This window comes from Diadema antillarum, unplaced genomic scaffold, assembly GCF_040938485.1.
Source record: "Diadema antillarum isolate AM-2024a unplaced genomic scaffold, OU_Dant_1.0 seq00000845_RagTag, whole genome shotgun sequence".
In the NCBI taxonomy this organism is placed as follows: Eukaryota; Metazoa; Echinodermata; class Echinoidea; order Diadematoida; family Diadematidae; genus Diadema; species Diadema antillarum.
In genome coordinates, this window is record NW_027271719.1 from 448,707 (window position 1) to 465,107 (window position 16,401).

Below are 16,401 nucleotides of genomic sequence, written 5' to 3' on the forward strand. Positions count from 1 at the left end.
GTTTTAGTGGTGTGAATTTGTGTTAATTCTGGAATAACCTGTTAACCTTGCAGTGTGTATTTCTGAGTGTATCATTTGTGATTTACAACCAGGGATAACTTTAAAGAAAAAAATCATGAAAGTTCTGACTTTCTTTTATGTTGTTCATATTATGTATGTGTGTACCTAAAGCAGATTATGAATAAGTAATAACAATGGTAATAAAAAAATTCTTGTTGGTGCTGTCTGAGACGACACTGTCCTCAATGCTTGTATACGACATCTTTTGTAGTTTTTTTTGGGGGGGTGGGGGGTGGGGGCTCAGGGAGGGGGCAGTGATGAGGAGGAGGAAATAAAAACATTGCATTTTTTTCAGTGAGCTGAGAAGAATTTGTAGCACTCTTTATATCACATACAACATGGGTATCTCCATAATCTTCACCAATAGATTTAATGGTATACCGTCTCTAAATACTTGATCTTACTAAATGCTTGAAAATGCAATCTTGTCCTCTGATTTAAATGTATTTTGTTTATGGATGAGGCAAGCAGCAAATAGGCAAACAGGTAGTTGCAAAAAGTCACAATTATTTGGTTTCTTTAAGTTCTCTCACTCTCCTGGATGCTTGTTGTACACTGCACTCAGCATACATCATGTTTATTGTAATCCTACGATTTAAGAAATGCCTTTCTACATCTTGGACCGTCAAAAAAGAAAAGTTGTAAGAGTTTATACCAGGTATTAATAATACATCCATTGCCCTTTACTCTTCCTCCCACATGTTCACGTAAGTCTATGACAATTTTTGTATTTCAAAATTGTTTGCAAGCTATCATGCAAGTTCATTATTATTCCGTGTGTTTATATATTATAGTGTTTTATCTGGTTTGATATAGTCTGTATACCAATAGCTGTTAATGCAGTTTGGTGAAATTGTTGAGCTGTTTTCATATTGCATTTTGTTTGCGTTTGAATTTCAAATGTTTCTTCTTTATTCATCTATTTTTGGCTGTGGCTGTTCCTGTGGCAAAAGAAACCAAAAATTAATATCTGGGCACTGTATGTACTTTTTTTTTTTTTAAGAGTACATAATTAGCTTGCTATCATCACCTGTTCATAACAGAGTATTTACCATGGTGTGTTATGTTAATGGCTTGCCAAATGCTACACTAGATGGGAGAAATTTTATTTGCACATTTTCTGCTGCAATCATGTACCAGATACCTCAAACTTTAAGTCATCTGTACCTGCCACCAAAGGAAGACAAAAAAATAAGCAGTCATCTTGGACAGGTGGCCTTTGTTGTCAGGTTCATGGACATGGACACAGATTAAGTGGTCTTTATAGACAGGTTCATGGACATGGGTACAGATTTAGAGGTCTTTGTAGACAGGTTCATTGACATGGACGCAGATTAAGTGGTCTTTATAGTCAGGTTCATGGACATGGGTACAGATTTAGAGGTCTTTGTAGACAGGTTCATTGACATGGACGCAGATTTAGTGGTCTTTATAGTCAGGTTCATTGACATGGACACAGATTAAGTGGTCTTTATAGTCAGGTTCATGGACATGGGTACAGATTTAGTGGTCTTTGTAGACAGGTTCATTGACATGAGCACAGATTTAGTCATCTTTGCAGTCAGGTTCATTGACATGGACACAGATTTAGTCATCTTTGTAGACGGGTTCATCAACATGGGCTCAGATTTAGAGGTCTTTGCAGGGAGGTAGTCGCAGAGTTGACTTTCATACATCATTACTGTAAAACGAGGAATTTTCGCGTGCACTTTAATTTCGCGAATTTCGCGAGCGCCAAGATTCGCGAAATTAAAATGCACGCGAAAGTTCTTGTTTACACTATATGCATTGAACGCCAGTGGCACTTCGCGAAAATTTCATGCAGCGAAAAAGGCTGTCAGCTCCAATTCGCGAAAATTTCATGCCGCGAATATATCATGTTTTACAGTATTTTTGTTCTTTTGGTTTCCCATCAGAAGTCTATGATCTTTTTGTATTATTTTCATAGTCTTTTTGCATAAAGTTCGTGTGCGCCTATGTATTACTTTGGATCCTGTTTGATTAAAATAAAAAAGGAACACACACACAAAATCCTTTTAGGGATAAACAACACCCTCAAATGACTAATTATGCAAAGCTTGAGAAATGTAAGGAACCCATAGCAAATGCTTCAATGAAGTGGCGGTCAGGGCAATTTCTTTTTGTTCTGTTGTGTCCTTTAAAGGCTTGAATTAGCTGTATCAATCTAACGAACCATTTTCTAGAAGTGGAACGGAGGCAATTCTAAAATAATCTTCTGGTACTCATAAGCAGTTAGACACAGCATTTCAGTTTAAGTCTAAAAGTTTTCCCCCTGAAAATTGAGATTTGTAATGTAATGTTCCGTCAGACCAGCTTTATAGATTGTTACGTGTATCTGAATCACGATCCAGGATGAACTGATGAACAGAAATATAAAAGAAGAAGAAGAAGTATTCTTTTTGGGAATGTGCGTATTGCTAAAAGCTTTACTACTCTCTGACCCTTGGTGCCGACGAGAGATACATTGAATTCGAAATGCATGAGAGTGTGTTTTGCCGTAGTATGCCTCTAATAGTTATATGCATAACCGTACTTCGCGCAAGTGTAGGAATTTGTATGCACACTGTATATTGAGCCTGAGTGCACACGTCTGTTTGTGAAGTGTATGATTGTTGTTCTGTAATGTTTAGAAAATTCCTTGACAGTGAACTGGATAAGATTTTGACATAGTCCCACGTGACCTTTTTTCTTTCTTTCTTTCTTTTTATAAGGGACCCATAGATTACCTATCTGGTATTCCCCTCCAGTATGACGGCTTACATATGTACATTATGCAATACTTGTATGTCCACTTGACTTCACTTTATGTGATTTTTTTTTTATTATTATAATTCTGTGGAATCAATCCTGCATATCAAAGGTATCTGCAAGTCACCTTCCAGTTGTTTTGTCTTCTTTTTAGCTGTGTAATTTTGTTTCTAGCTATGTAGTTGATATGCTCATTTCTTCCAAATCGGAACAGACTTTGTAACACTCGCATAAAATTTCTCAATTGCGCTTATGTTGCTCCTACAGCTGTAGCTATAGATTTTGCGTGGAATTTGGGGAATTGTCTTGTTGTAATGTCCTTGTGTACGTGCAAAAAAAATTCAATCAAATGCTTTGTTTTAAATGTTATCTATTGCGCTTTGCTTCTTCAAAAAGTGCATTTATTCATTTCTTTGTGATCTTTTCTGTCATTGTTTCTTTGTTGTTTTTCTTTCTTTTAAAGAACAAGCCATTATTGGTGTCTTGCTTCTAATATTTAACTCACAATGTGTTTGCAAGTCTGTTTCATCATATAGTTGTAGTCTCCTCTCCGCTGACACATAACATGCATAGAGAGAAAAAAAAAATGCCTGACACTCTGTAGGCTCTGACGAAATCTCGAAACCAGACCACAAAATGGCCACTTTTAGAATTTTTGTTGTATTGCCTATCATCATACTCTCATATTCAAGAAGGAAGGAAAAGAAAAACTTAACAAGTTAGCAATGGGACATGCTTGCTGGTGCTGCACAACACATCATTATCATGGCATGGCTGTGCCGACAGTAGATGAATGCTAGTGAATTTAGGAGGATTAATACAATGTATGTAGATACTTCATCATTTCTGTACCAGTGCATGGCATGAAATCATTCTCTTTTAAAGGGATCGTACAGTTTTGGTTGAGACCTAATTTCAGGTTTCTAACATTTTTGGTGATATAATGAGAAACCTCTTATGAAATATGAAAGAGCATGTAATTCTATAAGGAATTCAACGTTTATTTGATGAAAATTGGTTTTGAAATGGCTGAGATATGCAAAAAAAGAGCGATTCTAATAAAGTGTGGGACCCACACTTTATTACGATCGCTTTGTTTTACTTTGTTTTTGGATGTTTCAGTCATTCCAAACCTGATTTTCATCAAATAAACTCTGAATTCCTCTTAAAATGGTATGCTCTGTACTATATCATAAGTGTTTTCTTGGTATCTCGCAAAAAGTTAAAAGCCCAATTCTCATCTCCACCAATACTGTAGTATCCCTTTAAGCGGCATATGAAATTCAGAAAGTAGGGATTACTAGTATGGAAAAACAGAAATGCTGTAGATAGAGGTTGGTCGAAGAATTTTGAGATCTTCTAGGCCTCTGCTTTTGATATTAAAGGATTTAGTTATGGGTCTCCTTTTTCTTCAAATTCACAGAAATTTATCTCATTTTGCAAATTAGACCATAACTATTTTTTTTTTTCAGAAGCAAGGTAAATTGGCATAAGGAAAATCAATTCCTACCAAAGACTGATGTTACAAATACCATATTGCATGAAAGTCTGGACTCTCTATTGAAATACCTTTCACTCAAATGTATGTTTGTTTGTTTTGCAGGTTTGTTTGTTTGTTTGTTTGTTTTCTAATATTTTGTTGTAAATCACAGCAAAAACAGCAGTTCTTCTATTCATATGGTTCTACAAGTCTGTCTAGTTATTTTTGTGTTTTCAATGCATTGTTTATTGTTTTTTTTTTGCCTAAAATTTGATGAAAGTATGCAAGTAAACCTTTGTGGTGTATTTTTGTTAGATTTAGATGTCATATTTGAGAATATTCAAATGCTTTGTATATACTCATATGGTGGTTACCTTTGCATGTAGTACATTTTATGCAGATGTATCTAATTATTTAGCATGCACATGATACTCTAGTAATTGGAATACTTTTTTAAGATGATAATTGTCCAAAGGTCAAAGTCTTAAGATTTAATTCCTGCTGGCTAACAGTGCTGTGAAGTGTCATTTGCTTCAAGAAATGATGAAACGTTATGTCCCTAATTTCTGTGCACTGTTGAAACTTGCCAAATATCATTCTCTATTTTTCAGCTGCCCACCTTTTCAAACTAATATTGCACTACTGAGCATCTCTCCTGCAACAATATCAGACTAACACATTCTATGAGGTGTATAGATTTGAGTGTGAGTTCGGAATTATATTTGTAAGCAAACTCTTTTATCATTACCAGGACAAGGCTGATGGCCGATTGGATAGGTACGCTGCTTCCCTCCTCCACGGCAACGTATGCGACAGGTGGTTTGACAAGTGCTTCAACCTCATCATCTTCAAGAACGGACACATGGGTGTGAATGCCGAGCACTCGCTGTGAGTACCTGACGAGTGTGGGGAGGCCATGTGGTTCCGTGGGGAACCATCTGCACACTTCCATAAGGTCGCTGGTTCAAAGTTCATTAGCAGCAACACCTCGGTAGATCTTGTAGACTCCCACTGATACTGCACAGATATTATCAAGGGACGTATCAACATTACATCTGTTGTTCACAAAACAGTATTCAAAAGTAAAGTTGTACCACTTACAGATATCACTTTGTGAGATTTTATCTCTATCCAATTGCTGTGGCAACTTCCAAACGATATGACACTTTCAAATGACATTTGTTACTATTACGAGATTTAGAGAGAGAGCCCAAAATTATATTGGAGCTAAAATTGCAATTTAGATTAAGAATTCATATAGGAAGAAACTAAAAAATAATGTTTTTTTTAAAAGACTCTCCTCTGCCAAATAACTGAACTTACCTTTGTCATATCTTCCACACTTTGACTATGTTCTAGACTTTCCCTTGCAGTGCAGGACAATGTCTTGTTCAATCCCTAAATTTGTGTGTAAAGCGTGGTGCCCATAAATACATAAAGACAAGTTTCTCATATACATTCTGTTTTCCTCATGGCCCCCTTTCCCTTTCCCCAAAAAAGTGCGGATGCCCCGATCTACTCACATGCCTTTGAGGATGCCATTGTGGAGGACATGCTGGTCATGGGGTACACTCCAGACGGCCATACCAAGGGGGAGTCATCCAGGGTCCTCAAGCCCCCTCAGAGGTTGGAGTGGGAGATCCCTAGTGAGGTACAGTGTAGGGTCATAGTTGTCCTAAGGGATCACTCTGGTATGACTTGAAACACTGAGTGTCATTACGTATCACTCATAGTACCTCTTTGAGTGGGTGACAGTTAAACATCTAAGTCAAGGTCTTCAGTGTGCTAAGTTGTACATTCATGAAGTTTCCTGTGTTAAAGCTCAGGGAAGATTAGAGGAAGATTGTTGTTTTCATACAAAACTTATACAATAGGCCAGTCTCTCCATCAGTGTATGTCAGTAAAGATGATTCGTATCGCACCACACAGTATGAAAGTTAAGACTATTATTTCACCTTCAGTATGCATCCATATCTCTTGACCTGACCAAAACATCTTGGGTTATCCTTGAATTAATATTTCAGAGCTTGTAGTAAACTACTGGCACCAAATGACTTGTGTTATTTCCTGGGCCCTGTTGCATAAAACCCTTACCGCTGGACTTACCGTTTCTTTCTAGCGGTAAGTCTTCAAATTAGCGGTGAATTTTATAATCCTTGATGCTGATTGGCTGTGATGCCTAATTTTGACGGTAGATACCATTGAAATTCAATGGTAAGTTTTATGCAACGGACCCCTGGAGTTGCTTATTTACCATCATGAACGACAAAAGTTCCATACTGCTAACATTGAAAATTTAGAGTAAACCAAAGTCCAGGAAATGCTGGAACCACGTGGCCAGTCACATGTACGTGCAGAGGGATTGCAATCACATTGATATGAGTACCCTCTGTGTTAGTACCTCATGAGGAATCAATGGTGTTGCCTTTAATGCAATGTTCACATTTTGTTCTCTTCATTCTATCCTACCCAGCTAAGCGACATCATCGACAACAGCTACCAGGTGGCCAAGAAACTGGTGGACGATGTCCAGATTCATGTCCGAGTCCACAACAAGTTTGGCAAGGGCCCCATGAAGAAGTGCAGAGTCAGTCCCGACGCATTCATCCAGCTTGCTATGCAGCTAGCTTACTACAGGGTGAGTTTACAGGCATCCTTTTTGAAGCAGGAGGGCATCAGAATCGTTCAACCTCGATTCACTGTTACTGTATATGTATGTGGATTAATTCAGGGTTTTTTTCATAGAGGACTTCTGTATACATGGACATTTTTGCACGAGTAATTTATCTCTCTTAGTCGGGTAAATGAATTTTGTTTGATTTTTTATTCTGCAGAATCAAAGAGATCAAATACAAAATACTCAAAAATTTCCAGTATTACAGCATGTAATGAGGAAAGTCAATTAATGCATTCCAATAAGGGAGATTACAAATCATATGCACAACCCAAGAGCAAAAGATTTTCCTTGGCAACCAGAAAGTTTGTCCTTTTCCCACTCAGCAACAACTAAATACAACTGTAGTTTATGTCCAAGTTGTAAACATAATATTTTTTTTCTAAATGACAAGACACCTATCGGACCTTTCCTACCTAGTGAACAAGAAGTGATGTTAAATTGGATAAGGCTTTGGTTTTAACCATAGATTCACACTGAATACAAAGCAGGTGAATGAATTACAATTTGCACATTTTCACCTGAAAGATACATCCACTGATTTGTGTATACATGACAAAACTCCCTATATTCACTTGTCCTTACTGAATACACTGTAGTTCTTGAAATCTAGTTGGCATGCGTTGTCTGTACTGTATCTTTTAGGCCTTTGGCAAGTGCAAAGCACATGAATCACATCTTAGCAGGTGCTGCCTTGTTTGTAGTGTGTTTTTCAAGAATGTAGATATACAATTTGCTCTGTTTGTGGTACATGATGTGTACCAGCAAACAGAAATGTGGATACCGTTTATTGTATTCTTCTCATGTCTGCAATACCTTTTTTTTTTCCCTTCCTCCTGTGTACGGTTTTATAGGATGCCAAGAAATTCTGCCTGACCTATGAGTCATCAATGACCAGACTGTATCGCGAAGGACGCACAGAGACCGTCAGGTCATGCACTGTGGAATCGTGTGACTTTGCGCGGGCAATGGACGATCCCAACAGCACGGTGAGATTTTATGCACCCCGGATTTTTTGCCCCTCAATTGTTTTCTCTTTTTGTTTCTAGTTTTTCATCAAAAACTTTGAATCTTGCCTTCAAGCTGCTAAGTATTATATTGTCTATGTACTTTTCTGCTCATAATCAGTCAAATAAAATAGCAGATATTTGGAAATTCATGACATGAACCATCCTAAATCTATGCACCATATCATGTTTTGCTTGAGGATTTAAGACCTCTAAGTAACCTGAGGGTCCTCCGAATGGAAGTCTGGAATTGTATCCACTATACCTCAGCGCTCCCACATATTTATATAGTAGTCCTCCATTGTATTGAAGTCCTTAGGACTGGCAGTTTTCTTTCGTCATATCAAAATTTCATTACAACTGAACAAATAAGCAATGAAAAACATGAAACGAATAATGTTGCAGCCTGAATTTTTACTTCGTTGTAACTGAATTTCGTTATAACCGTGTTCGTTATAACGGGAGTGCACTGTATATATTCTGGTCAACAAAGACAAATAAAGCAGTGATACTGAAAGGTGTGGAGAAAGCAATGCAAATGACACCATCAGTGAGAGTAAGAGGAAGTGAGATGATAAAATCAGTCTCGTAAGATGATGGCGACAGCCAGGAAACATTTGGTGCATTTTTTTCAAAACTTTATGGTCACTTGAATGTAAATGGAACTATGTGTCTAACAGAGGTCAGATTCTATGGATTTTAGAGACAGACAGACAGACAGACAGAAAGACAGAGGAAGAAAGAAAAGAAAGATTCACAGGCAACTGTGTATCTCAAAATAAGACAGAATTTCATGACTAATTCTCACCTTTATTTTGCTCTTTTATGACATGGCAGAAAGCGGAGAGACTGGCCAAATTCAGACAGGCCGTGGGCGCACACGTGGCCGGTTACCGTGATGCTATGTGCGGCAAGGGAGTGGACAGGCACCTCTTCTGCCTCTACGTGGTCTCCAAGTACCTCAACCTTGACTCACCCTTCCTCAGCAAGGTATGTGCACTTCTCAGGAGGGAGCTCGAGTCATTTGCTCCCTGCAGTAAAGCAGTGGCTGCCTTGTAATAGCCCTTCTGATTGATTTTGTACAAACACACGCACACACACACACACACACACACACACACAAACTCACACACAAACAGACCAGCACACTTGCACACACACAAACACATAACACAGACTTGATCATACTAGCTTGTATGATGTTTAAAAAAAGCAATGATGATGATATAACAAATTAAGACAAAATAGTGTCAAAATTTAATTTCAGTCTAGCCATCACTAGTGAGCAAGGCACTTCTAGAGGAGAATACATTTACAAAGTATGTTAAAGTGAAAAAGATTATAAAAATGGGAATGCTTGTCTTGAAGAGAATTCGGCTGTTCCTTGTAGATTCTGTCTTGTCTCAATTATATGACTGGCCTTTAGCCAATCTAAATTTGTAATGTCTGTATGGGTTTTGTGATTTTTTTTTTCCAAAATGTCTGGATATATTCTTACCAGGTATAAAATGAGGACATACAAAAAGGTGTTCAACTTAATTGGCACTACTGAAGTCAGCTAAGCATAAAAGCTTCACTTCTTTTTTAGTTGCCATATCTTTCTCATGTGAGGCAATGTGATTTTGTGACATGTTTGGTATACAGTCCAGTGTAACTCAAGAATTACAGCCACAGTAATTGCGTTTCAGGCCATCGTGAACAAAACGGGATGGACGTGAAACAATGCGGTGAGACGGGATAGGGAAACGTGACAGGCCGTGATTGCCGTGGATGCCGTGTCAGAATTTCAAACTGTCAAGAAATTTGCTACGACAGTCCCGGTGCTAATGAGAAACCTTGTATGCTGTAATAAAACGGGGTGAAGGCAACAAAACACGACGGCATGTGATAGACCATATTATAAAATGGGTTCAAGAATGTAGCCAATTGGAAGCGCTGAAATGAGTCACGTGTGCGTGCATTAATTTTTACTATCATGCACGGCCTTGCAAAAGCGTAAAGTCACTGACGTCACAATGTTTACACTAGCAGTGCGCACTTAATCAGTTGTTACAAGTGCGTCGCGCGCTACCATACGCACTGTCAATCCTGTAAACAACTTCTCGTTCGGGCTGCCAGCCGGCCTTTCTTGTGCACAACAATCATGTGGCGTACGTATACGCTTATACGTACAGTACTTACATGTGCGGGATTTCCGAGTGCGACGTGCGTAAATGTTTGGGACGAACATCCTCGGACGTCTTGACCCACAAAGGTACGTGAAAAACGCTGACAAATGCTGTTAGTTTTCGAATTTTCGACCCATTTTATAAAACAAATGATGCACAGGATTATTTCGTGGCGTTAGTGGAGGCGTAGCTCACTCTCGGGTATTTACAATGTAGTGCAACATGCACTCGGCTTCACCTCGTGCATGTTTCACAATTGTAAATACCCTCGAGTGCACTATACGCCTACACTAACGCACTCTATCCTGTGCATCATTTGTATAACAAAACTTGGAGGCCATCCATAGTGTGCAGCAATAGAAAATATTGATAGTCTAGCCTGACCAGACACTGTGAGAACAGCGTCTGATAGCTTTATGTTCACCAGGACGAGGACTGGAACAAACAAGACTGAAATACGAAGGGGGGAAAACAGGAAAATGTCTAATCTAACCTCGGCACATTACATTTCGCTATGCAGTTGTAGCATGTAAGATGTTACTGATTTTTGCCGCTCACACCTTGCGTTTTTTTTCTCATCTCTCCTTCAGGTTCTCAGCGAGCCATGGCTCCTCTCTTCCAGCCAGACCCCGCCCTCCCAGACCGGCCGGGTCGATGTCAACAAGAACCCCGAATGCCTGTCTGCTGGCGGAGGATTCGGACCGGTAGGCAAATCCGTTTCAGTCATCCTGTCAAAACATTTAATTTCATTTCACTCCATTTATTCATTTTCATTGTCATTTTCAACAAAGAATATGAGTGTACAAAACATATCATGCTAAAAAAGCAATATTTATATTCTAAATATATCAAAATAAATATAATCACACAATAAGTTGTGAAGACAAGATGCATGATATTTACAAAATAAACAATGCCTTAAATGAGAAAACAAAGTTTGCTTGTTTCATTTGTTTTTTACCATTCTTTCAAGTCAAAGCAGATGCTAACTATATGATTTTAACAGTAACGTAGTCCAGATGTTATCAGGGATAGCTTTCAAGTCTGTTAGGGAAAGAGTCAATAACTGTACCTAGTGTTTTTTTTAATGGTCATATCATATCGATATGTCTGTGCTCATATGATTATCTTAAACATTGAATTCCTCTTTCCATTACATCCACTTTCATATTTCATAAGAAGATTCTCATTATCTCACCAAAAGAAGTTAGAAACCTGAAGATAGGTCTCGACCAAAACTACATACAATACCTTTTATTGTCCAATGAACACAGCATTATGGTGTACATTGTATGTTACAATTTCTCTAAAAATTGCTGATGGGGTGTTTTTGAAGTCAGTTGTTTGTCCTCCTATTCAAAAAGCAATAACTTGACATTGGACATCCTTGGAATAAGGAACAAACATTCCTATTAGAATCTCTTTTACATTTATTTGTTACCATTCTCACATATTGTGGAGAACCCAGTGCCTGACATATTGCTGAGGAAAATGGATTGCCCCTTTCTCTAATTGATTTTGGACATTTCCCACCAGAACTGCATCTTTAGTACTTCTTACAGGCCTTCAAGGTCCATAAGATATATAAAAAAGCAAAAACAAACACACGAACAAACATGGATAGAGTTGCTAATTGGGGTAAATGGTGAAACAATGTCGTGCTAGTAAATCATTTAGTGTCGCTCTGTCTTTTCCCTGCAGGTTGCCGACGACGGCTACGGAGTGTCGTACATCATCGCCGGAGAAAACCTCATCTTCTTCCACATCTCCTGCAAGAAGAGCTCTTCACACACTGTAAGCTTATGTTCTCTATCCTGTTGTTGTCTGTAAGGGGGGGGGGGGGGGGGGGTTATTAACCCATTGAGGACGAGTCCTGAGTATACTTGGCTAGGTGTCTATGGGAAATGCGTGTTGTAGCGAAATCAGTCCGTCCTCAATGGGTTAAGAAAGTTGTTTGCAGTTACTCACGTCAAAATAATTGCAGATATTACATCATCGACTTAAATGCTTACAGCTGATTGGTTGTTTACTGGTTGTTGTCATAGTTTCTGACCTTGTTGCATCATAATATGATTTGTAACTCTTCCGTGACACTGACCTGTGGGCTGTAGTCAGTATATGATATCTATAGTTTCAACAAAATCAAATTGTCTTTATCAGGCAAAAGCCAGAGCCAATTTTGCCTGGCATGCTTAGCAGAGGGGCAGCAACATTGCTTAAACTACACATGGAGATGTGGCAAAAATCAAATGCATCTGCTCAGGTGTTCCCTGTTCGTTGCAGCATTTCCATCAAGTACAGACATACAGTTGAGGTACTGCCTACCAATCAGTTTGTGATGGGTTTGAGCCTCACTGAATTCTTCACTTTGTCCAGTAGAAAATCAAAGAAAAAAAAATGAATCCACTATTCCAATTCATTGCATGCTGGGCACATAAATACCATGCCCATTATTACTAGTGTGCATGTTTTATAGTATCACTATGGTGTTTTTTATAGTGCTGAATGTTCTGAATATTCATTGGTGCTGTAGTCTTAAGCACAAGAAGATGAAGGAGAAATTTGAAGGGAAAGTCTTTTGGGTTACTGTAGTGATGTGACACTGATATACATATGCATATTTCCTTGACTCATCGGGTTATTGGAAAGCATTACCTCTTTGTTACAATTATTAGTGGTTTATAAATATAGAATATTGATAAGAGACCCACAAGAAAGCAACATCTTCCAAGCTAGTGATTCTCAGAGTGATAATAGTTTCTTTGCTGAAAATCAAACAGAAAATGAAAAAAAAAAGCTCATTGCACTCTAGCCTTGAATTAGCAAGCTCTTACAAGAGCATGCCAATTTATTTCTCTACCGATACAATTTTCAAGTATTTGGCCGCTGTACAGCTCTCAAATGTCAAATTGTCCTGCTTAACTGAATGAAGACATCTTTTTTTAGCTAAAGTCGACAGTGTCGTAAACTTGAGCAGTATGACAGCATAACACTGAAAATCTATGCATTGGGTCAGGATTTTGCAATTTCTGTTCTCTAGTGATATTTATCGCTGTGGTGACGCCATGCATGTTCATGAAACATCTGAGAATGCAGCACTGATAATGCAATCTTTCCTCTCCATTTTTGTATCTTGCAGGATGCGTACAGATTCGGTGACAACATCGAGAAAGCCCTCAGCGACGTCTTGGCGCTTTTCGACAAAGACGACTAGTCATTCAAGAAAGCCATGCTCGTTACCATATTTTGCCATCATATTCGTGAACCAAAATGAGTGACATAGTGCATATTTTTTATCTATTTTGAGATAGAGTAAAATCTTGTCTGTCTGCTATGCTAAAAACTAATTGTGTTCTGATAGGGACAGATGACATTAATTTTTTTTTTTTATGAGAAGAGCACCCAAAGCAACCCAGTCTTGCAGATCAAGGAATCATGAAAGAAATTTTGCTCATTTGGTAATCTCACATTCATCTCTTCTCCTTATATGTAGACTTTAAAAACAAACAAAGAAACAAAATTCATCTTGACACATTAGACATTCGAGCACCACATAGCGCTGTGTACATAGACCCAAAAAGATTGTAGATAGTATATTTGCAAATGTGGCCAAAATGATAAAGGAGGAAGAAAATTATCACAAGTTGATATGTCGTCTATGTATTTATTTCAATAAATGTGAACTGAATTTATTTATGGCAGGTGTTTAGGTCGTAGATTCTTCTTCTGGTTTCATTTTTGAGGTGGTAGACACTGAAATTGTGTGTGCATTTATATTAGCTAACATGTATGACTATCAAAAACTCCCTAAGTAGCTAAAATGTATGGCTATCAAAAACTCCCTATGTTAAATCTCGTTGAAATACTACGTCATTGCTGCCTTGTGTCGCCTTTTAGCATGTTGAATATTAGCTGACTGTTGGCAACTGCGTGAAGTGTCTTCCCAAATTATGGGGTTTAAAATTTGCTCCTTCATGAATTATATAAAATCACATAATATAAACAAGAAGAAGACTTGATTACTGATGAGTATTGGGTGCAGTCTTGTAGCTATAACTACTAGATTGAAGAGGAGATATGTAGTATCCTACAACCAGTGTTTATTAAAAACATTAAATTCGAATTATGTAGATTGGCCAAACTTCGTATCCCTATGTGGTCTTCGAGGCAGTTGCCCAACTATGACCGAAGTGCACATACACTTGTAAAGTGAAATGTGCCTAAAGAGCCAAGACTGTCTGTCTATAAAAGTACACAGGATTGAAAACAGCTCTCCAGCCCAACTCCACAAAGGAGTTTTTAAAAACAGACAAACAAACAAACAAAAAGAAACCAAAATGTAACGAATAGATTAGTGTTCACTACTGATAGTAGTCCCCATTAAGTCTGCTGTCAGAGGTCGGGTAAGAACATGCTGACTGGTCTCAACAAAAGTTATATACAGGGAAGAAGTCACACCATGATACAGGGAATTGTCCTCGAGATCTTAAATTTTCACTGTAGGCGCGGTCAGACTGGCAAAAGATCGCGAAGTTTAAAATCGCGAAGTTTGGGCCATCAGTACATGCGCAAGCAAGAATGCGCCGTCCATTGGCTAGTGATTGTTATGTAACAAAACACATCTGTACATGACAATGGCGTCGCGCTTCGGAGGCACTGCCTGCATACAGATCGAGAAGTTTCGCGGGAAGTTTGCAGTCACACTGGCAAATCTTCATGATCTTAAAGATTGCGATCTTTAACTTCTCGATCTTTTGCCAGACTGACCGCGCCTTTTGGGCATATATTATCTGGACTGGTGAAGTGAATTGACCTGTCTGGCTGTGTATTCACCAGTGTGTCTAGTGAAATACGTACTCTGTCTTTGATCATGTCCTGCGCCCAACAAAAGCTGTACATTGTGTCGGGAACTGTTTCCCCCTTACGCAAGAGTTCTAAATCTATTCTAGTTTGCAAATACTTTCCCCCCGTTGTACATAATTCTGCAAAAGTTCATTCTCCGTGAGTGAGCAGAAAGTCATGAAACGCACAACTTTGTACATAACCGAGAATGCAGTGTGATTATTGTAATTATTTCATGAGAGTATGCAGTCATGGATACAGTGCAGTAGCTAACATGGAAATGAAAATCCTTTTTTTTTTCCTTCTTCTTCTTCTTTAATGGATGCCTGCACATGGTGTACAATTCCTTGTGCAGGGTTTTTGTGATTGTTGATTTGTTGCATTGTCTGTTTTTTTTTTTGGTGTGTTTAAGAGGGAGTAGGGTGGCTATTCAGGGATTTAAACATGGTAACGATTGTTTGTTTGTGCTTTCGAGGTACGTCTACGTGGATGCTGCAGTATGTTCGTACAGTTTTTTAGTGCAGTATGCGGGCTGAAGGAGCAGAATGCTGCAGAGAAAAAAAGAAAGTCTGAAATCAAGGATGTCTCTCTGACAACACTATAAACTTTTTACTACACAATTTATGTTATCATATTTCAGAGGTGCAATTATTCCAACCCATGGGCTTGAGCTGCTGCTCTTCCCACTTCCCTATTCTCCATCTATGAGAATTCATTTGATTTGCTGTGTAACACCATGGTTATGGTGGTGCTGCATGGTTATCATTTGTTGTAGATTTTTGTGCCTTTTGAAATCCACATGCTGATTTTGAAATTTGCTATTCCAGCATATCTAAAACGAAAGGAGAAAAAAAAAAAAAACACAACAGAAAATTGTTTCTGCATCTGTGCGAAAATAAACATGTGGATGAATGGGGAAAAAAAAACCCACAACACTCGAACAGGAAATTATTTGTGCGTCTGTGCAAAAATAAATATGTGGACAGTGCTTGTAGTTTTGACCTTTCTCATTTGCTCCAGAAACCTCAAGCATGAGAATTATCCGAGGAGTCAGTGACATTTCTTAAATGTTTACCCTCTTTCTCTAAGCCTTGAGGGCCAGCTTCTTGTGTCAGTTATGTAAGAGTAATGTATGAGGACAATCTTTATGAAGAAGAACAATAAAGTATGTGAGAGGTCTCTATTTTGTGTATTTTACACAAAAACAGGGAGCAGAACATGTTCTGTTAAAGTGGGAATGTTTGTGTTTTGCGCAACCAGAAGCTACTGCGAAAATAAAAGCACACAAACATTTTGCTTTTGATATGTACCACTTTTAAATGTTTGTAGATTCTGCAGAATTTTAAACACGCAAAATTCATCTTACCCAGCCCAGCATGAATGATTACTCGAGCAAAAATA

General features: G+C 38.3%; 1 protein-coding gene across 1 annotated transcript in view; it reads left to right on the plus strand.

The window, feature by feature from the left end:
* Positions 1-15,395, plus strand: part of LOC139740231 (carnitine O-palmitoyltransferase 1, liver isoform-like) — a 50,852-nt gene extending 35,457 nt beyond the window's left edge. Inside the window, exons 12-19 of the mRNA XM_071650815.1 lie at positions 5,067-5,197; positions 5,810-5,960; positions 6,783-6,947; positions 7,838-7,972; positions 8,828-8,980; positions 10,749-10,862; positions 11,860-11,952; positions 13,298-15,395. Coding sequence (XP_071506916.1) covers positions 5,067-5,197; positions 5,810-5,960; positions 6,783-6,947; positions 7,838-7,972; positions 8,828-8,980; positions 10,749-10,862; positions 11,860-11,952; positions 13,298-13,372 — 1,017 coding nt within the window. The 3' untranslated portion in view covers positions 13,373-15,395. The remainder of the gene's footprint in view (positions 1-5,066; positions 5,198-5,809; positions 5,961-6,782; positions 6,948-7,837; positions 7,973-8,827; positions 8,981-10,748; positions 10,863-11,859; positions 11,953-13,297) is intronic.
* The last annotated feature ends 1,006 nt before the right edge of the window (positions 15,396-16,401 follow it).